At 39.0% G+C, this 23,361-nt stretch overlaps 1 protein-coding gene and 1 pseudogene across 1 annotated transcript in view; one reads left to right on the plus strand and one right to left on the minus strand.

Annotated features, from left to right (window-relative positions):
• DNAL1 (dynein axonemal light chain 1) overlaps positions 1-23,361 on the plus strand; it is a 53,164-nt gene that overhangs the window by 7,498 nt on the left and 22,305 nt on the right. The window contains exons 2-5 of the mRNA XM_024231705.3: positions 2,469-2,507; positions 6,460-6,569; positions 9,605-9,660; positions 19,282-19,337. Of these exons, the coding sequence (XP_024087473.1) occupies positions 2,469-2,507; positions 6,460-6,569; positions 9,605-9,660; positions 19,282-19,337 (261 nt within the window). The remainder of the gene's footprint in view (positions 1-2,468; positions 2,508-6,459; positions 6,570-9,604; positions 9,661-19,281; positions 19,338-23,361) is intronic.
• On the minus strand, positions 7,172-7,268 carry LOC112128859 (U6 spliceosomal RNA; annotated as a pseudogene).

Here is a 23,361-nt window from a genome sequence, read left to right on the forward strand (position 1 = left end):
GGCTCACTGCACCCTCTCTCCCTGGGTCAAGTGATCTTCCCACCTCAGCCTCCAGAGTAGCTGGCACCACAGTCATGTGCCATCACACCCAGTGCCACCACGCTCTAATTTTTTTTTATTTTTTGTAGAGACAAAGTCTCACTGCCTTGCCCAGGCTGGTCTCAAACTCCTGGGCTCAAGCAGTCCTCCCACTTCAGCCTCCCAAAGCGCTGGGATTACAGGCATGAACCACCATGCCTGGATCATTCTATATTTTCAATTTGTATTGCCTTCTTTTTTGCTCAATCAGGCTTGCCAGGGATTTAAGAACCAACTTTTAGTTTGTTAATTATTTTATCCCCCCATACTGTTTTTCATTGACTTTTTCCTTTGTATTTCCTTCTACCTTCTTTGGGTTTGTAATGATGTACTTTGCGAAATGTGTGAACACCTATCTCATTTGTTTTCTATCTCTTATTTTTTGACAAATGTATTTGAATCTGTAAGTTTCCTTCTTAGTGTTATATTCCCCAAATTTTGACTTTTTTCTTTATTTTATAATTTTCTTTTTAACCCAAGGGTTGCTTATTAGTATGTCTTTACTTTCTAGATATAATGGTATATATTTGTGAACAAAAATTCTCTCAAAAGGAAATGGAGGGAAGAGACTTTATTTCAATGAACAGTTTGCATATGGCTAGATGCAGCCTTAGATATAGAAGGAAGGTGTGTTCCAGAGAACAAAGGGAGGGCTTGAGTTTTATAGCAAAAGTTCCTGCCCACCTTCTCAGTCAGGTCTGTTTATGCAAATGAAGGATTCAAACTCATTCAGTTCTGGTTTGTTGATACAGCTGGGCCTTGATTGGTTGAGTCAAGTGAGCTGATTGGTTGATTCAGGTGAGTTCTGATTGGTTGGTTCATATGAACTCTGGAAGTCCCAAAGTTGAACAGACGTGTGTTTTTGGGGGGAACTCATAGTATGCGTGTGACCTTTAGTAAGCAAATGGCTGCTTGGCTCTAATTAATTTGATTTAATCTAATTTAATTTTTTTAGAGACAGGCTTGCCCTGTTGCCCAGGCTGGAATGTGGTGGTGCGATTATCCCTCACTGTAATCTCTTGGGTTCAATCAATCATCCCACCTTAGCCTCCCAAATAGCTAGGACTATAGGCATGCACCACCATGCCAGGCTAATTTTTTTTAAATTTTGTTTTGTAGAGGTGGAGTCTCTCTATGTTGCCCAGGCTGGTATTGAACTCCTGGCCTCAAGTGATCCTCCCACCTTGGCCTCCCAAAGTGCTGGGATTACAGATGTGAGACACTGTGCCTAGCTTAGGCCCTGTTTTAAATTTAGGCCCAGTTAACTACTCAGGATTCGTCTTGAAGAATTGATTCTTTCAGGTTCACATTTGTTCACATAGTTTAAAAACTTTTCTTTTATTATTCTTTGGGGTTCTTTTTTAAAAAAAGAGCACCAGCAATAATTCATTAAGGATATCTTCCGTTGGGTACCTTTAGAGTTTTAAATATATTAAATTGAATCTAAGCTGCTGTTAATTATAAGGTGCAACATTATGTTTTACTAAGAAAAACATGGTTTGAATTGAACTATGACAAATACTTTATCATTTAAAATTTTTATTTTGTACTTATTGATAGAGTTCTTTTAAATGTATGTAGACATACAGATTTTTATCCTATCCTTTATCCTCATCCTTTGCAAACATAAAAAGGAATATATGATATGAAATAAAGTGGTTAATATTTTTCTAAAATTTCACCACTGCCACCTACCCACAGCAATTGTAAATTGTTCTTGATTATAAGATGTATCCAAATTTCAATATTAAAATGTAAGAAAGATGTAAATCCTTAGAATCAAATAAGATGTATTTTAATATCAAGTATTGAAAGCTACATATTTTTTGTAAACCAAGTGGGAGGGAAGTGTATGGGTGTTACATAATGATTTCCTTATTTTTTCTCAGAGATATTTAAATCATTCTGATTTCAGGAAATTAAAACATCCTCTTTGCATATAAAGTCTCAAAGAAAGAAATCATTTTAATGGTAGAAACCAAGGCTAATAGTTATTGCTTGAAAAGTTGATCAACAAATTACACCAATAAAGACAAATTGGGGCTGGGCACGGTGGCTCACGCCTGTAATCCCAGCACTTTAGGAGGCCAAGGGAGGCAGATCATGAGGTCAGGGGTTCGAGACCACCCTGGCCAACATAGTGAAACCCCATCTCTACTAAAAATACAAAAAATTAGCCAGGACTGGTGGCACGCATCTGTAGTCCCAGCTACTTGGGAGACAAAGGCAAGAGAATCGCTTGAACCCAGGAGGCAGAGGTTGCGGTGAGCGGAGATCATGCCATTGCACTCCAGCCTGGGCGACAGAGCAAGATTCTGTCTCAGAATAAATACATACATACATATAAACAACTTTGTTTTTTCTTTTCTTTCTTTTTTTTTTTTTTAAAGGCCAAAGCAACAACAATCAAAGAAGCCTTAGCAAGATGGGTGAGTACATGACTTTTTCCTTCTTTTAGAAACTGTACAAGGAAAAATTTCAGATAGTTATTCAAATCTAGCTATTTAATACAAAGGATCCTTTTGGTATTGGAACTATTCAGCTATCTTGGCTATGGTGGTGGATGCATGAACTTACACAGATGATAAAATTGTGTAAAACTTAATACACACATACACACAGTCATACATGCACATGAGCACAAGCAAACTTGGGAAAATCTGAATAAAATCAGTGGATTGTATCAGTAGCAATACCATAGTTATATTATACTATAGTCATAAAATGTTACCCTTGGGGGAACTGGACAAACTTTAAATATCATAATAAAAATTTCAATTAAAAAAATCTGACCACTGGAAGGCCGATTTTACCTATTGCTATAAAATTGCTGGAATTTCTCTGTTAGTACATTTTCTTTTTCTTTTCTTTTCTTTTTTTTTTTTTGAGATGGAGTTTCACTCTTGTCGCCCAGGCTGGAGTGCAGTGGTGTGACCTTGTCTCACTGCAACCTCCGCCTCCCGGGTTCAAGTGATTCTCCTGCCTCAGCCTCCCGAGTAGCTGGATTACAGGCACGCACCACAACGCCTGGCTAATTTTTTTTGTATTTTTAGTAGAGATGGGGTTTCATCATGTTGGTCAGGCTGGTCTCGAACTCCTGACCTCAGGTGATCCACCTGCCTCGGCCTCCCAAAGTGCTGGGATTACAGGAGTGAACCACCGCGCCCGGCCTACATTTTCTTTTTCAACTGTTATCATCACTAAGCTACATACCATTTTCATATGCTGGAGTCATATGAGTTGTGGATTATCTAGGCTTTAGAAGGTGGTTTTAGCCTTGTGGAGGTTAGTACAGAGGCAATCATTGTGGACAATGTAAATCATGCATAGACAACTGAAAAAAACCCTGAATACTCAAGCAGCAATACTAGAAAGGAAACTACATTGTAAAAGACATGCATTATATATAAATTATATTTTCAGTATTATATAACATTCTATAAAGTTTGAACAGTTATAATTCAGCATTATAGACAGAATTTCTATAGAGTACAGAGATGGCTCCTGAATTTCTGTGCCCATAAACTTATTTGTCTATGTTATCAGTAGTTTTTTTGCATTACTTCTTGGCCTTTTGGCTAAGATCTAGTGTAGTTTTTTTGCATAATAATGTACCTTTTGCTTTTGTAAGTAGGCTTTGAATAAAAAGGCTTTCAGAAGCTTTGGTGTCTGAGGAAAATAGACAAAAGTCAATAAAATAATGAAATACTTGAATTCTTGTTTTAGTGCTTATAAATCTCTCATTTACTTTAAATGTATTTTTATAATTTATTTCTGTTTTGTTAAATATTTAATGAAAAATCTTAAGAAAAAAAAGAATATGGAGTAGACTTAGTACCAGATTTCATTTTCCTTGAATTGGATTTTGAGATTTTATTTTACTTACAATAACTAGTGGTTTTTTTTTGTTTGTTTTGGCTGGTAGAGTCTATTTCTAGATTACATCATGGCCATACATTTTTGACTTTTTTTTTTTTTTTTTTTTGAGACAGTGTTTCGCTCTGTCACCCAGGCTGGAGTGCAGTGGCACAATCATAGCTCACTGCAGCCTCAGTGTCCTAGGCTCAAACACCTGAGTAGCTGGGACTACAGGTGTGCATCACCACACCTGGCTAATTTGTTGTTGTTGCTGTTGTTGTAGATACAGAGTCTCATTATGTTGCCCAGGGTGGTCTTGAACTCCTGAGCTCAAGTGATCCTCTTGCCTCAGCCTCCCATGGTGCTGGGATTACAAGCATGAGCCACTGTGCCTGGCCCATGCATTTTTGACTTTAAGATTATTCAAAGACATCAGTCTCACTTTTTCATTGATTTTACCCAACATTTATTGAGGATCTACTAGATGTCAATTTCTCCTCCTCTAACCTACAAATATATGTCATAAAAATAAGCACTGAGTGGATGTGTATTAAATCTTACAACTGATTGTATATTTTCTATCATTATTATTATTTGAATATATTTTATTTTTCTTTGAATTTAATTTTGTTAAAGTATAGACGGGATCTCACTATATTGCCCAGGCTGGTCTCAAACTCCTGAGCTCAAGTGATCCTCCCCGCTCAGCCTCCCAAAGTGCTAGGATTATAGGCATGAGCCATTGTGCCCAGTCTATTTTCTATTATTGACATGTGGTGATCTAAGTTTTTTAAAGGAGTTTTGTGTGTCTTACACTGCAGTAGGTCATAAAAAACATAGGAAAACAAAGGAAATGGCTCCTGAGCTTCTAGTTTTGTTTTGTTAATTAGTTTGTTTTTCTGGGGACAGGGTCTCTGTTCCTCCAGGCTGGAGTGCAGTGAGCTCAAGTGATCCTCCCACCTCAGCCTCCACCTCCCAAGTAGGTGGACCACAGTCATGTGCCACCACATCTAGCTGATTTTTAAATTATTTATAGAAATGAGGTCTTGCTATGTTGCTCAGGCTGGTTTCCAACTCTTGGGCTCAAGCAGTCCTCCCACTTTGGCCTCCCAAATTGCTGGTATTACAGGCGTGAGCCACTGTGCCTATTTGTCATTTTACCATTGTGTTGAGTTCCTGCGTCAGATGAATAGTTTGCAAATATTTTCTCCCATTCAACAGGTTTTCTCCTCACTCTGTTGATTGTTTCCTCTGCTGTGCAGAAGCTTTTTATTTTTATTTTTACGTTTTGAGATGGAGTCTCGCTCTCTTGCCCAGGCTGGAGTACAATGGCACGATCTCAGCTCACTGCAACCTCTGCCTCCCGGGTTCAAGCAGTTCTCCTGCCTCAGCCTCCCACATAGCTGGGATTACAGGCACGTGCCACCACACCAGGCTACTTTTTTGTATTTTTAGTAGAGACAGTGTTTCACCATGTCAGCCAGGCTGGTCTTAAACTCCTGACCTCAGGTGATCCACCCGCCTCGGCCTCCCGAAGTGCTGGGATTACAGGCGTGCACCACCACACCTGCCCAGAAGCTTTTTAGTTTTAGTTCCATTGTTTATTTTTGTTTTTGTTGCCTGTGCTTTTGAGGTCTTAGCCATAAAATCTTCTCCTAGACCAATGTCCTGAAGTGTTTTCCCTGTATTTTCTTCTAGTGGCTTTATAGTTTTGAGTCTTACCTTTAAGCCTTTAATTCATCATGGTTGATTTTTGCGTATGGTGAGAGAAAGGGGTCCAGTTTTATTTGTCTGCATTTGGATATCCAATTTTTCCAGCACCATTTATTGAAGAGGGTATCCTTTTCCCAATGTATTTTCTTGGTGCCTTTGTCAAAAATCAGTTGACTGTAAATACATGGACTTATTTCTGGATTCTCCATTCCATTCTATTGGTCTGTGTATCTGCTTTTATACCAATACCGTGCTGTTTGGGTTGTGTTTGCCTTATAATATATCTTGAAATCAGGTAGTGTGATAACATCCAATTTTGTTCTTTTTGCTCAGGATTGTTTAGGCTATTTGTGTTCTTTTTTGGTTCCATATAAATTGTAGGATTTTTTTTCTATTTCTGTGAAAAATGACATTGGTATTTTGATAGGAATTACATTGAATCTGTAGCTTGCATTGGGAAGTATGGTCATTTTAATTATATTCTTCTGATCCATAAATATGAGATATCTTTGCATTTGTTTGTGTCCTTTTCAAATTTTAAATACCACAAAAATAAAAGTTTTTTTATTTTCTCCTCATTTTCATTTGGTAGGAACCTAATAGTTATCTGATTCAGCCACATATAAATCTGATTATCAGGGTGAGTAGGTAAATGTTTTCAATAAGTTAATGGTAAAGAATTATTAAACAGTTTGCTAAATTCTAGCAATTGTCTTGAAATAAACATGGAAAAGCCTTGGGAAATTCTGGCCTCTTTTGGTTCCACGTTACAATCATGGGTTATTTCTTCCAAATGTATTTTTCTCATAGGAAGAGAAAACTGGCCAGAGGCCATCTGAAGCCAAAGAGATAAAACTTTATGCCCAGATTCCCCCTATAGAGAAGATGGATGCATCCTTGTCCATGCTTGCTAATTGCGAGTAAGTTCTCTTTTCATCATTCCAGTATTGCTGTTAGGTTTCCCTTTCTTTTCTTAAACACACAAAGTAGGAAAATATGTTTGTTTTCTGTGGTCTTCATTTATTTTTTGTTTGCTTAGTGTAATTCTCTCTTTGGCAAGGTCAAACATGAAAAATGACTGATTTATAGGATTATTAATAGAAAATATTGAACAATATAGTACAATTTTTTTTTCTTTTTTTGAGGTGGGGTCTGGCTCTGTTGCCCAGGCTGGAGTGCAATGGCACGATCTCGGCTCACTGCAACCTACGCCTCCCGGGTTCAAGCAATTCTCCTGCCTCAGCCTCCCGGGTAGCTGAGACTACAGGCACATGCCACCACGTCCAGCAATTTTTTTGTATTTTTAGTAGAGATAGGGTTTCACCATGTTAGCCAGGATGATCTTGATCTCCTGACCTTGTGATCCGCCCGCCTCGGCCTCCCAAAGTGCTGAGATTACCAGCATGAGCCACCACGCCCAGCCGATCAGTACAATATTTTTAGTACAGTTTTTATAATGTGTTTGAAAATATACATCTAGTCTTTTGGGAGAAGCTAAATAACACAATAAACTATATATTTTTTAAATATGGAATGCATCATGATTGTATGTCATCCCTGTGCAGGGGCCATGCTAATCTATTGTTCCAGTTTAGTACATGTGCTGCTGAAGTGAGCACCACAATAAACTATGACTCTTATGAAATCTACTACTTTCTCTTGTAAAATTATCCACAAAGTCAGAACTGTATTTTCTTACTACATGCCTAAGAGATACCCCTTAAAAAAAAAACGTTTAAAATTATAAAAGACACATTGTAAAACATCTGGAAAATATAAGCAGCAAAAAGGAAAGGAATTAACATCAACCAAAATCACAGCACTGTGTGAGAACCAGTGCTAGCATTTTTGTAGAGCCTTCTAACTTTTAAAAACAAATTCTAATTGGGATCAAATTATACTTTATTTTTTTGAGAAACTCTTTGTCACCCAGGCTGCAGTGCAGTGCTATGATCTCGGCTCATTGGAACCTCTGCCTCCCGGGTTCAAGCAATTCTCCTGCCTCAGCCTCCCAAGTAGCTGGGGCTACAGGCGCTTGCCACCACACCCGTCTAATTTTTTTTGAATTTTTAGTAGAGATGGGGTTTCACCATGTTGGCCAGGCTGGTCTCGAACTCCTGACCTCAAGTGACCCACCCACCTCAGCCTCCCAAAGTGCTGGGACTACAGGCATGAGCCATTATGCCTGGCCTACTTATTTTGTAATCCTATCTCCTGTGACTTTAAATATCAGATCTATAGTAATTTCTTTTAATTTATTTTCTCAATACATGTATTTTATCAGGATTCTGTGGCTAAGTTGAGGCAATTATACCACGTTGCCTTGAAACCATGTTTTTAGACTACAAGTGTCTCTCATCAGGGCTATAGTATACCATAGAATCACTGGGTTTTTTTCTGATTTCTTCACCCTGTGTTTGTCTAAGTGTGATTCCTTGATCATCTGCACTTTATGCAGGAGATCAGCCCCATCCCAAATTTATAGAAACAGAATATTTGCTGATGAAACCTAGGAATCTGCATTTACAGTAAGCAAGTTGGGTAATTCTAGGACACATATTTGTGAACCCATGCATTAGACTAATATCCATCTGTGGGATCAAAGGGGAGAGCAAACATATTTAGCTTTTGTATGCAGCTTGTTCTTTGTGATAAGAACACAGTGTGTCACATAAAAATCCACCACCACATGCTTTTTTGGCATCAGGCATGATTTCAAAGTGGTCAAATATCTTTTTATCATAAAGCTGTCTCAAAGGCAAACAAATTTGAGAAAGTTTTATACCTCATACTAAAGCACCTTGTATATCACCTCGAGTCAATCTGTTCGTATTTTGCTGACAGTTTCTTTGTGCTAGCTGCCTTAACAAGAATTAAAGAATTATTTCCCAACCATATTCCTAGATTTAAAGGCACTCCATTATTCACTGGGAGTTCTCAGGAGTGGGGGATGACTAGAAAATATACAGATTTGGCCAGTCGTTTACATGACTCGCACACTCATAATCCCAGCTACTTGGGTGGCTGAGGCATGAAAATCGCTTCAACCCGGGAGGCGGAGGTCGCAGTGAACTGAGATCGTGCCACTGCACTCCAGCCTGGGCCACAGAGCGAGACTCTGTCCCAAAAAAAAAAAAAAAAGTATTGTTCTGCTAGATGGTTTTTAAACTATGTATCATAGACATCTTCCCAAGTCAGTATCTATAGCCCAATCTCCTTTGTTTTAGTGGCAGCTTAGTATTTCACTATTTGTTCCTCAGTTAACAGGTGTTTATAGATTTTTTCAATTTTTCTGCTATTCCAGTAATACATATAATCTAGTTCATATATCTTTTGGCATTTATATTAATATTTCAGTAGGATGTATTTCTAGAAGTGAAAAACTTGATCAAGAAATGTACGCATTAAAAAATTTGATAATACCAGGGCCACATGCAGTGGCTCACACCTCTAATCCCAGCACTTTGGGAGGCCCAAGCAAGTGGATCATTTGAGGTCAGGAGTTCAAGACCAGCTTGGCCAACATGGTGAAACCCTGTCTCCACTAAAAATACAAAAATTAGCCAGGCATGGTAGCAGGCACCTGTAATCCCAGCTACTTGGGTGGCTGAGGCAGGAGAATTGCTTGAACTGGGGAGGTGGAAGTTGCAGTGAACTGAAATGGTGCCACTGCACTCCAGCTTGGGTGACAGAGTGAGACTCTGTCTTAAGAAGAAAAAAAAATTGTTAATACTATATTGCCCTCAAGAAGATTTTTTCAAATTTTCAATGAGTGTTAAACTTAGGTGATCAGAGAAAAACAATGATTTCAAAATGAAGTAATAAATGCTATGATTGAGTGGGGAAAATATTACTTAAATATTATCTTTCATGGGCACTAGTGTTAAGGAATAATTTCTGATTTGCCATTTACGTTTTTCACATTAATTTAAATTTTTTCTTTGTTCTTTTAAAGGAAGCTTTCACTGTCTACAAACTGCATTGAAAAAATTGCCAACCTGAATGGCTTAAGTAAGTGATTCACAGTAACAGATGGTTCATGGATTTCCTAGTTATTTTAATAAACATTCCAGAGACAATATGTAATTCCAGAAGCTGGCACCTGTTTTAGCCATACTTGTTGTCAGATAGTAGAATACATAAACTATGTCTTAAGTTTGATTATCCAAAGAAAAGTAGAGATAGCATGAGCTCTGAACATTTTAAAGACATTTAAAAGCTTTTATAGAGTTAGAATTGAGATGTCTTAAATAGAATATCAGATTTTTAATTGTGTATTTCTTTGTTCAGATTTGTATTGTCTGTATTTCAAACTTGTTATATTTAAATTTTAATTCATCATCCCTGTTTTTCCTGTGCTCCTTATCCTTGTTAATGACATTGCCTCCCTCTCTCCCAGTTGCCAAGGCCTCTGATTCTGTATTAGTTTCCTACGGCTGCTGTAACTTGATGGCTTAAAATGATGGATATGTATTCTTTTATGGTTCTGGAGACCAGAAGTCTGAGATCACTTTCATCTGGAGAAAATCAAGCCATGCTCCCTCTGGAGGCTGGAGGAGAATCTTTTTCTAGCCTCTTCCAGCTTCTGGTGGCTGCTGCATTCCTTGGCTTGTGACTCATCACTCCAGTCTCTGCCTGTAGTCACACTGGCTTCTCCTTCTATGTCAAATCTCTGTCTGCCTCCCTCTTATGAGGATACATGTGATTGCATTAGGGCACACCCTGATCTTGAGGATAATCTCCCTATCTCTCAAGATCCTTAATCATATCTGCAAAGCACTTTTTTTTTTTTTGCCATATAAGTTAACATTCACAGGTTCCAGGCATTAGAATGTAGGTATCTTTGGGGAAGCCATTGTTTAGCCTACCACAGTCTCTCTTCAAGCCCTATATGCAAATTTATCACTAAATCCTGTTAACTCTACTCTTTGAACGAGCTCTCAAATAAAGTGTTGCTTTTCCATTTCCAGGAGTTACAACTTTTTAGACCCTCATCATCTTCCCCTTAGGTCATGTTCTTCAAACATTTTGACCACTTTCCATTGTAAGAAATACATCTGAATGTATTATACATTCATATGAATATGCATATCAAATATATACATACACATATAAACTTGAATAAAATTTGCAAGATAGTATTTACCCTTATATAGCATAGGTCCCAGTAATTTTTTTTTTTTTTTTTGAAATGGAGTCTCACTCTGTTGCCCAGGCTGGATTTCAGTGGTGCAATCTCAGCTCACTACAACCTCCGCCTCCTGGGTTCAAGCAATTCTCCTGCCTCAGTCTTCTGAGTAGCTGGGATTACAGGTGCCCACCGCCACGCCTGGCTAATTTTTGTATTTTTAGTGGAGACAGGGTTTCACCATGTTGGCCAGGCTGGTCTCGAACTTCTGACCTAAAGTGATCCACCCACCTCAGCCTCCCAAAGTGCTGGGATTAATAGGTGTGAGCCACCACGGCTGGCCAGTTCCAGTATGTATTTTTAAATTTTTATTTCTTTTTTTTAAATGCTGATCACAACACACTAAATTGATTTCATAACCTATTAATTTAGGCTCATGACCCATAGTTTGAAAAACACTGTCTTACAACTTTTGTGATAGTCAAACAGGTCAGGGTCACTGGTCTCATTTTCTAAGGTGTTTTCCGAGTTCATTGCCTCATGACTGAGAAAATTAAGGAATGTGGATGCAAAGGGTGAGGTTGCAGTGAAAGTTTAATGAGTGAAAAAAGAAAGCTCTCTGCAGTGGAGAGGGAACCCCAACTGAGTTGCTGTTTTTACAGTTGAATTCAAAAATTTTTATAAGAAACTCTTCACCTCTGTAGCTGTTTGAGTAACTTCTCTTATTTGAAAAGCTGTCTGCACAACTCCCCCTTATCTATGTAGTTGTGGGTGTATCTCTAGGCAAGCATCAAAGCACTGCTTCTCTTCTTTGTATAATTGTGGGTTTGTTTTAGGTAAGTCCCTCTCCTCCCTGTACAGGTTCCCAGGGAGCCTACTGTGTACATATCTGAAAAGGGGAAGAAACTTTCCTGGGAGCCCGCCAATTACACAAAGAACAATCTATGCTGGACCCTACATACTTATCCGTGCAGGTGCAGCCTGAGTTTTCCACAGACTGTTATATTTTTGCCTGTAGCTGTGATTTTTCAGGCAGGCTGCTTTTCCAAGGACTAGCCTTAACTGTTTACTTAACTGATTTCTCCTTTTCTTCTCCCTCAATAGCCTCCTAATTGATCTCCTTTCCTCCTGTCTTTCTGCCCTTCAGGTGACCTTCATCACTGATAACAGAGTTTTCTTTCTAAAAATATCATTTGAATATCATTATATCAGAGACCTTTTAATGGTACCTCTTTGCCTAGTAAAGACCAAATGCCTTGATGTCGCATTAAAAGTCATCTAAAAGCTTTTACTATCCAATTTACACCCAAATATACTATTTTAAAAATGACTTTGTAGCATTTATTAATGCAATAATTTTCACAGAGAACAGCTTCTTCCTGTAACAGGAAAATCCTATAACAAATTAAGATTAAGAATGCAGCCAGGTACCATGGCTCACGCCTATAATCCCAGCACTTTGGGAGGCTGAGGCAGGTGGATCACTTAAGCTCAGGAGTTCAAGACCAGCCTGGGCAACATAGCGAGACCCCGTCTCTACTAAAAATTTTAAAAATTATCTGGGCATGGTGATGTTTGCCTGTAGTCCCAGCTACTTAGGAGGAGGATTGCTTGAGCTCAGGAGAGTGAGTCTGCAGCAAGCTATGATGGTGCTACTGCACTCCAGCCTGTGCAACAGAGCAAGACCTTGTCTAAAAAAAAAAAAAAAAAAAATTACGAATGCCACGTGTGAATGTCACCCCCTCCTTAAAGACTTCCCTCATCTCCATTGTCAAAATTAATTGCTCCTTTGGAAATATTCATAACAGTCTACTTGGATTATAATAATAATTACCTATCTCATATAATTATTGTGAAGATTGAATTAGTATATATAGAGTACTTAGAATTGTGCCTGGTGCATATAAAATGCTCAGTAACCATTATTATAGTTACTTGGGAATATGTTCTGCTCTTTAGGTAGTGAATTCCTTGAGGAAAAGCATCATCTTATTAATCTTTTAATCTTCTATTTCAGTACCCCCACCCCTCGTACCTTACTCAAAGTTGGCATTCAGTACTTACACGGTGCTGGAAAGTTGGCCTTCAGTATTTACATAGTGTTAACTAGTAGAGTTGTGTGTGAGATGCCTGTCTATTCTAATTTTTTGCTGACTCACTCATTAAACAATTTAAGCTATTACATTTTATTGTCTGCCTCAGTTTTTTTCTCTGTAATTGAAGTAACTTGCTTAAATGTGACTAAGCAAGTTGATAACATATTATTTATCATGACAGATTACATGGTTTTCTTTATATAAAAACATGACTATGGGCTGGACACGGTGGCTCACACCTGTAATCCCAGCACTTTGGGAGGCCGAGGTGGGTGGATCACCTGAGGTCAGGAGTTTGAGATCAGCCTGGCCAATGTGGTGAAACCCCGTCTCTACTAAAAATACAAAAATTAGCCAGGTGTGGTGGCATGCGCCTGTAATCCCAGCTACCCGGGAGGCTGAGGCGGGAGAATAGCTGGAACCTGAGAGGCGGAGGTTGCAGTGAGCTGACATCACACTACTGTACTCCAGCCTGGGTGACAGAGTGAGAGTCATCTCAAAAAAAAAAAATGACTATGATAATAGTGAAAATGGATGACCTTCTATGTAGGGCTGGCAATGGGTTTTAAATCACTTTCTAACTTGGGTCAGTTGGTAGAGACTCTCAGGAAAATTATAATAATAAGAGTTCCAAAAACTTAGTGGAACAAATACCCTGATCAATTATTCATGTCTGCTGTAGACACGAAATCAGAGAGTATAGGTATTTGCTATATTTGGCTCATTTCATTTTAGTTCTGCTAGTAACAAATACAATTTATGCAGTCTGTGGCTAGCGAATACATTTTATCTGTGACTATGAAGCAAAAAGAAGCCAATTGATCCATATGAGGATTTAAGTTATGTTTTAGCTTGCCTCCTACCCATCTCCTTTCATGAACACTATAGTCTTACCTATTATGTCATCATGAGACGATCTGAAATAAATAGGTATTCCTATTTAACAGGTGATTTATCAGGCAGAACAACCCTAATAGCAATTTATATTTATTGTACCAGAATTGTGACTAGAAAATTGCTTGATATGACTATGTTCAAATCACGACTAAAAAGCTGTATAATATGAATAATAATCTTAAATATTAGAAAATAAATTTTGTTGCCATTTATCTTTGGTGAAAAAGTATACTTTACTCCTTCAGGTTACAGGTTACAAATAAGCATAAAACTTGAAAGCACAGTTTTGATTTTCATCAGGATACTGTATGAAGAAAACAATAGTACTTTTCTTCTAGTGGTACCCTACTTATGCAGCACACAAAATATGGAAAATATATATTGTGCTATGTTAGAACACTTAATCTATTAATTTTGGATATCATAATTTATTTCCTTATACAGTAATAAATATGGTCTTTTTAGCCATTTGTTACCATTTTCATTGTGCAGTTTTTCAAAAAGGAGTTAGAGATTATCTTAGGAAAAGTTGCATATATTTGTTATCTCCAATTGCTGAGGTCATTTCTCAGTCCTCATCTTAGTTGATGAATCAGCGTATTTTTTGATACAGATGATTTCTCTTCCCTCTTTAAAGCATTTTCAGTATTTGGCTTTAGGATACTGTCCCCCTTGATTTCCTCCTGTCTTTTTGGCCACTTTTTCCCCAGTTTCACATCCATAACCTTTAAATATTGCAAGGCCCCACGACTCAGTTCTTGTATCCCTTCTCTTTTTTTTCTTCATTTACTCCCTAGATTATCTCATCTAGAGTCATGGCCTCACCATCAGTATGCTGATGGCTCCCACATTTAGATCTCTAGAACAACTGTGTCCTCTGAATTGCAGATTCATACATTCCATTGGGTGGTATTTCCACGGGATATCTAACAGACATCTCATACTTTTTTTAAATTGATTTTTCTTTTCTTTTTTTTTAATTTAATTTTATGGCTGGGGACGGTGGCTCACACCTGTAACCCCAGCACTTTAGGATGCCCAGACAGGTGGATCACTTGAGGCCAGGACTTCAAGACCAGCCTGGCCAACATGGTGAAACCTCGTCTCTACTAAAAATACAAAAAAATTAGCCGGGCGTGGTGGCATGCGCCTATAATCCCAGCTACTTGGGAGGCTGAGGTGGGAGGATCTCTTGAATCAAGTGTGAATCAAAGTGCTGGGATTACAGGCATGAGCCACAGTGACTGGCCAACATCTCACACTTAACATGTCCAAAACTGAGTCTTGATATCTTCCCCCTAGCCCCAGATAAACCAACTCCTTGTGTGTTTCTTTTCTTTTTACAGGATCTTGCTCTGTCACCCAGGCTGGAGTGCAATGATGCCATCTCGGCTCACTGCAACCTCTACCTCCTGGGCTCAAGCGATCCTCCCACCTCAGCCTCCTGAGTAGCTGGGACTACAGGTGTGCACCACCAAGCCCGACTAATTTTTTTTTTTGGTATTTTTATAGAGTTGGGGTCTCCCCATGTTGCCCAGGCTGGTCTCGAATTACTGGGCTCAAGCAATCTGCCTGCCTTGGCCTCCCAAAGTTCTGGGATTATAGGCGTGAGTGAGCCACTGCTGCGCCATATTTATCTCAGATAGCGACAAGTCCATTTTTCCAGTTGTTCAAGCCAAACCTCTTGGCAATTTCTTGACTCCTCTCTCTCACATCCTCTCTAAAGCCTATTATTTCCTCTAATTTCTTTCATATTATACATATGGACTTACAACCAAGAATATTTCCTCTAATTTCGTGTCCTATTACTCTTCCTTCATTCTCTCAGCTTATGTGGTCCTGCCTCAAAGCCTTTGTACTTGAAGTTCTGTTGCCTGTAAATGTTTTTCCTCCAGATATCTGCACGGTGAACTCCCTTACTAACTTCCTTTGGGTCTTTCCCTAACATCATGTCCTATCAAAAAATCAACTGTTCTCAACCTCCTGATATTTCATTCCTTTTACCTGCTTATTTCTTTTCTCCTTCACATTTTTCACTATCTAATATACTTACTTATTTTGTTTATCTGCCAAATGTTAGCTCCTTGATAGCAGGAATTTTTATCTGTATTATTTGCTGTAATATTGCAAGTGCTTATTGCTGTTCCTGGTGTATAGTAGATGATCAATAACTTATATGTTGAGTGAATAAATTATTGAATAAACATTTAATTCTTCATGAAATAGAAAAAAGAAAATGGTGTTTTTTCATATCAAGAAGCTTTAAAGAATAATTATGTGATTTTCTTAAATATTTAATTTTCATAAATTTATAGTTATATGGGATATATTAGTTTGCTAGGTTGCCGTAACAAAGTCCCACAGATTGGGTGGCTTAAACAATAGAAATTTTCTCACAGTTCTGGAGGGTAAAAGTCCTGTAGCTGTGATCAAGATGTCAGCGTGGTTGTTCTCTTCTGAGGCCGCTCTGCTTGGCTTGTAGATGGCTGTCTTCTCCCTCTGTCTTTTTTTTTTTTTTTTTTTTTTTTTTGAGACAGAGTCTTGTTCTATCACCCAGGCTAGGGTACAATGGCACAATCTTGGCTCACTGCAACCTCTGCCTCCTGGGTTCAAGCAATTCTCCTGCCTCAGCTTTCCGAGTAGCTGGGATTACAGGCACACACCACCATTAGCCCAGCTAATTTTTTTATTTTTAGTAGAGACAGGGTTTTGCCATGTTGGCCAGGCTGGTCTCGAATTCCTGGCCTCAAGTGATCCACCTGCCTCGGCCTCCCAAAGTGGTGGGATTACAGGTGTGAGCCTCCGCACCTGGCCCCTCCCTCTCTCTTTACATGTTCTTTTCTCTGTGTCTATGTCCAAATTGCCTCTTGTTACAAGGATACCGATCACGTTGGATTAGGGCCCATCCAAATGACCTCATTTTACCTTAATTACCCCCCTTTTTTTTTTAAGTGTCTAAATGGCCCAATTAATTACCTTTTTCTTTTAGACAGGGTCTCACTCTGTTACCCAGGCTAGAGTGCAGTGGTGCAAACTCCTGTGCTGAAACCATCCTCCTGCCTCAGCCTCCCTGAGTAGCTAGGCTTACAGGCATGTGCCACCATGCCTAGCTAAACTTTTTTTTGAGAGGGAATCTTGCTCTGTCACCAGGCTGGAGTGCAGTGGCACAATCTTGGCTCATTGTGACCTCCGCCTCCTGAGTTCAAGCGATTCTTCTTCCTCAGCCTCCCAAGTAGCTGGGATTACAGGCATGTGCTGCCATGCCCAGCTAATTTTTGTATTTTTAGTAGAGATGGGGTTTCACCATGTTGGCCAGGATGGTCTTGATCTTCTGACCTCGTGATCCACCCACCTCGGCCTCCCAAAGTGCTGGGATTACAGACATAAGCCACCACGCCCGGCCTACATTTTTTATTTTTTATTTTTTATTTTTATTTCTGTAAAGGCAGAGTCTTTCTATGTTGCCCAGGCTGGTCTCGAACTTCTGGCATCAAGTGATCCTCCCACTTCACCTTCTCAAAGTGCTGGGATAATTGGCATAAGCTACAATGCCTGGCCCAATTACCTCTTTACAGGCTCTGTCTCCAAATGTAGTCACGTTCTGATACTAGGGATTAGGATTTAAAGATATGAATTTTCCGGGGGACACAGTTCAGCCCATAACATGGGGTCTTGCTTCAACAGTTAAATCATTTTGTGTGAATTAGACCACTCTTAAAATACCTTGCTCTAAAAGCTAATTGTTTCTTATAAGACAATTTAAAATAATTTATTAAATAAATTAAAGTCGAAGTTATATATGCCTGATTCACACACACACACACACATTCACACACACATCATATATTGTGTACTTACCATGGGTTACACATTTCACTGAATGTTTTAGGTAATTACCTCATTTCATCCTTAAATTCCTATAAGATAGAAATTATATTTCCCCATTTTATATATGGTAAAACAGATTCAAAGAGGTTTGGCTGCTTCCCTAGAGAGTTGGGATTGAAACTCAGTTAATTGGATTTGAGTTCTTACTATTCAATTATGGATGTTATAGAACAATGTCAACCAACAGAACTGTCAGCACTGTCCCAATACAGTTGCTACTAGCTACATATAGTTATTAAGCACTATGAAATGTGGCTAATGTGACTGAGAAACTGAATTTTAAATTGTAATTAATTTGAATTGAAGAGCCACATGTGGCTAGTGACCACCATATTAGTCAAAGAAGTTATAGATGTTTAAGTTATGAAAATTAAATATAGTAATAAGCAAAAGTAATCACAGTAGTTTCTTGGAACAGAAATGAGGTTTCCTGGGTGTTTAAAAAATAAATTTATTTTTAATTTGGAAAAATAATATATGTACCTGGTTTTATTCAAATGGTTCAAAAGAGGTTACAATGGGAAATGTCTACTTCTAACCATAGACTGTTAGTTCCTCCCCAAAGACAACCACGGTTTCTACTTTCTTTTTTCTCTTCCAGAAATAGCCTATAGATATACAAATAGAAATAACCTTTAAAAAATAAAGATAGGCATTTTATTTTTTTTATTTTATTTTTATTTTTATTTTTATTTTTTTTCAGACGGAGTCTCGCTCTGTCGCCCAGGCTGGAGTGCAGTGGTGAGATCTCAGCTCACTGCAAGCTCCGCCTCCTGGGTTCACGCCATTCTCCTGCCTCATTCTCCACGAGTAGCTGGGACTACAGGCACCCGCCACCATGCCCGGCTAATTTTTTGTATTTTTAGTAGAGACGGGGTTTCACCGTGTTAGCCAGGATGGTCTCGATCTCCTGACCTCATGATCCACCCGCCTCAGCCTCCCAAAGTGCTGGGATTACAGGCGCCCACCACCATGCCCGGCTAATTTTTTGTATTTTTAGTAGAGACAGGGTTTCACCATGTTAGCCAGGATGATCTCGATCTCTTGACTTCATGATCCGCCCACCTCAGCCTCCCAAAGTGCTGGGATTACAGGTGTGAGCCACCACGCCCGGCCAGGCATTTTATTTTTTAACCAAATCACAGTCTAATTATTTAAAAACTTGAAAGCAAATGATTTTTTAAATACCAAATTTATTTTTTTTCACTTCTCATCCTTCATGGAGTGAGGTGGACAATATATAAATATATGTTCTTATTTTCTAGTATGAGTTCTCATAAGAGATTTGAAATATATATGTTCCCAAACTCAAAATATTCTCTACTGCTATTTTATCCTGTAATATTTTTATTAGCCAGCAATTTAAGACCATGTGTTCCAGATAGCTAGCCATTTTTAAATTTAATATTGATATGTTATGAAATTATATCTGTAGTGTTTACTTTAGATGATAGGTCAATGTTATTTTCTACTTGATTACCCATTTTTGTTAACACAACCTTTCTTACTCATTGTATAAGGATATCTATTATATAAAACTTATTAAAGCTTTATTATAGTAGATTTACAACAATTGTGTAATATGATTCTAGTAAACAAAAAAATGTTTTCTTTTCACTACAGAAAACTTGAGGATATTATCTTTAGGAAGAAACAACATAAAGAACTTAAATGGACTGGTATGTTGTTATTTATTATTATTTTATTTATTTAATTTGCACACATCCATGAATAATTTCTTGGATAAATTCCTTGAAATGGAATTACTAGGTCAAAAGGTATCAGTTTCTTTTAAGACTTTTGTGACATATTCTCAAGTTGCCCTTCAATAAGTTAGCAACAACGTGTACTCCCACCAGTAATGTGTGAGGTTTCCCAATTTCCCATACCAGCCTTGGGCATTTAAAATTTTTTTGACATGTCTTATTTCTATGTTTATTGGCCATTTGAATTTCCTTCCAAAGAAGGTGAGATGGAACAATAACGTAAAACTAGGCAATTTCAGGAAAGATGAAGTGAATATTTCTTCTATCTGTTCCCAAAAAGACAATAATTTTTGATATGTTTATTGTTAAATAATTCATAAACATACTGAAATTTTGTATGGCCCTGGATCCTTTTCCCCTCCCAATAAATCTAGCTTGTGCTTCGTAAGAGGCAGTGGGGAACTGAAATTGCAGTGGTTTCCAACAGTAACCTCCCAAGACCAAACAGGCTAATATGACCATCCCCAGTACAGAAACAGTGGTAACCCTGAATAGGAGTCATGTTCAGAGGTGCCATTTTGGAATTATCTCAAATTTGTTAGCCAAACTCTGAATTATATTTCCACCTCTGTGATTCTATTTACCCGCATAAAGAGGTACTGATGAGTTTATAAAATGCTTGGAAATTCTTAAGGGTCAGGCCGGGCACAGTGGCTCACGCCTGTAATCCCAGCGCTTTGGGAAGCCGAGGCGGGCGGATCACGAGGTCAGGAGATCGAGACCATCCTGGCTAACACGGTGAAACCCCGTCTCTATTAAAAAAATACAAAAAAATTAGCCGGGTGTGGTGGTGGGCGCCTGTAGTCCCAGCTACTCGGGAGGCTGAGGCAGGAGAATGGCATGAACCCGGGAGGCGGAGCTTGCAGTGAGCTGAGATTGCACCACTGCACTCCAGCCTGGGTGACAGAGCGAGACTCCGTCTCAAAAAAAAAAAAAAAGAAATTCTTAAGGGTCAGATTCTGGGATTAAATAAAGGAAGTTTCCTCACCCAAAATAATAACCATCAGATGAATTATTTGTTTTCTAATTGGATATGGTGAGTAAAATTCTTAATGATCTATAAAAATTTGATTTTTTTTTTTTTTTTTTGAGAGGGAGTCTTGCTCTGTCGCCCAGGCTAGGGTGCAGTGACGTAATATCAGCTCACTGCAACCTCCGCCTCCCAGATTCAAGTGATTCTCCCTCCTCAGCCTCCTGAATAGCTGGGATTACAGGCACGAGCCACCGTGCACAGCTAATTTTTGTTGTTTTAGTAGAGATGGGGTTTCACCATGTTGGCCAGGCTGGTCTCGAACTCCTGGCCTAGAGTGCTCCACCTGCGTTGGCCTCCCAAAGTGCTGGGATTACAGGCGTGAGCTACCACACCTGGGCAAAATTTGATATTTTTGATGTTCTAAATAAATTGTTAAGTTTAAGGATATTTAACCTTCTGTCCAGTTTCTGAGTCTTAGATGGTAAAAATTTCAAATATAGAGACATTGTGCATAATGGGTAAAATATTAAATTGTAATACAGAAATTCAGAATTATTATATTTCAGGCTAAATGTAACTTTGAGTTATCTCTAAAGGAATAGTTTGCAGATAAATGTACTCCAGAATTTTTAGTGTCAATATACTTGATGTTCCCCCATGTATTTATAGAATCCCTTATAGAGTCCCGAATTCTCAAGTATTACTATAGTATGTAATTTCTTCCATAAAATGTAATAAATACCCAGAGACCACAAATAAATTATAAATATAGGATTAAAGGCATGTATTGTGTATTAAGATGCTATCTGGCTGGACTATCACTTGTTTTAGATATCTTCACTTTCTGTACACTCCTATCAATGATACCCAATAGTTGTTTTTCTTTCCGGGGTGTAATGTGGGGTTTTGTCCAAAAGCTTTATTGCTTATGTGCAGAATAAAGAAAAACAAAGCTATGGCTGGGCACAGTGGTTCATGCCGGTAATCAGGCACTTAGAAGGCCAAGGTGGGAGGATCCCTTGAGGCCAGGAGTTTACCTGGGCAACATATCAAGACTTCATCTCTACTGAAAATTTAAAAAGAAATTAGCCAGGCATGGTGGTACATGCCTATAGTCCCAGCTACTCGGGGAGGCTGAGGTGGAAGGATTGCTTGAGCCTAGGAGTTTGAGTTTACAGTGAACTATGATTGTGCCATAGCACTGCAGCCTGGATGACAGAGGGGAAAAAAGAAAAGAAAAAGAAAGCTGCATTGGGATGCAGATACTGGGCTTCAAATAGGTTCACATACTAGATGACTTATTCATCTAGACACACCTGCCTCATAGCATGATTTAAATAGCTGTCTCAATAAATTACAAATGATTACTGTAATGTGTGAAACATGGAATGTTAAGTTGAAGGAAAGGGGTTTATTTATAACTACTCAGGAAAACTATTGAGGTACATTATAAGCCCATTTGTGTATATGATCTGGCCTTTGCCTTCCTTTCTGATCTCATTTCATGTTTCTCTTCTCCTAGTTGGTAATCTCTAGTGACTGGCTTTCCTTCTGTTCCTTGAACATGCACAATTCATTCCCACCTGAGAATCTTTGTACTTGGCTGTTCCCTGTGTCTTAAAAACTCTGTTGCCATGGATTTCCACAATGCGGGCCCTTCTTAATCCTCACACCTCAGTTCAGACGTCACCTCCTCAAAGGTGACCCAATCATGATGCGGGCTCCTTCTTAATCTTCACACCTCAGCTCAGATGTTGCCTCCTCAAAGGTGACTCAATCACCGTATATCTAAAGCAGCTCTCTAAGCAGTAATTCTTTTTGTTTTTGTTTTAGACGAGGTCTCACTCTGTCACCCAGGCTAGAGTGCAGTGGTACAATCACAGCTCATTGCAACCTTGACCTTCTGGGCTCAGGCCATCCTCCCACCTCAGCCTCCTGAGTAGCTGGGGCCACAGGTGTGTGCCATCATACCCAGCTAATATTTTAATTTTTGTAGAGACAGGGTCCCACTGTGTTGCCCAGGCTGATCTCAAACTCCTGGGCTTAAGCAATGCTCTGTCCTCAGCCTCCCAAAGTGCTGGAATTACAGGCGTGAGCCACCATGCCCGGTGGAGTAACTCTTTATATTTTTGAGCCAGGGTCTCACTGTGTCGCCCAGGCTGGAGTGTCTCCTGGGCTCAAGCAATCCTCCTGCTTCAGCCTCCCAAGTATCTGTGACTAAAGACACACGTCATCACACTCAGCTAATTTTTTTGTATTTTTAGTAGGGGTCTCGCCATGTTGCCCAGGCTGGTCTTGAACTCCTGGGCTCAAGCAATCCACGTGCCTCGACCTCCCAAAGTGCTAGGATTACAAGCCTGAGCCACCACGCCCGGCTAAGTAACTCTTACCAGTCGTAATTTTATTTTTTCACGTTACTCATTATTACCTGAAATTCTTTATTCTTGTTCTCTCTCTCTCTCACATACACACACACACACACACACACACACACACACACACACACACACACACAAATCCTAATGACCATTCAGTTTTGATTTTTGTTTGCTTAGAGACAGGGTCTCACTCTGTCACCCAGGCTGGAGTGCAGTGGCATGATTACAGCTCACTGTAATCTCAGACTAGTATAGTTTACTGTAATCTTGAACTCCTGGGCTCCAGCAATCCTTGCTCCTCAGCCTCCTAAGAAGCTGGCACTACAGGTGGATAGCTGGGATTACAGGTGTGCACCACCTCGCCCAGCTAATTAAAAAAAAAATTTTTTTTTTGTAGTGGTGGAGTCTTACTATGTTGTACAGGCTGGTCTTGAACTCCCGGCCTCAAGTGATCCTCTTGCCTCATCCTCCCAAAGTGCTGGAATTACAAGCATGAGCCACTGTGATGGCCTGGCCATTTCAGTTTTGTTAATTAGCATCTACAATAGTGCTTGATATATATAGTAGACACTCTGTAAGTGTTTAT

This window comes from Pongo abelii, chromosome 15 (assembly GCF_028885655.2).
Source record: "Pongo abelii isolate AG06213 chromosome 15, NHGRI_mPonAbe1-v2.0_pri, whole genome shotgun sequence".
NCBI lineage: Eukaryota > Metazoa > Chordata > Mammalia > Primates > Hominidae > Pongo > Pongo abelii.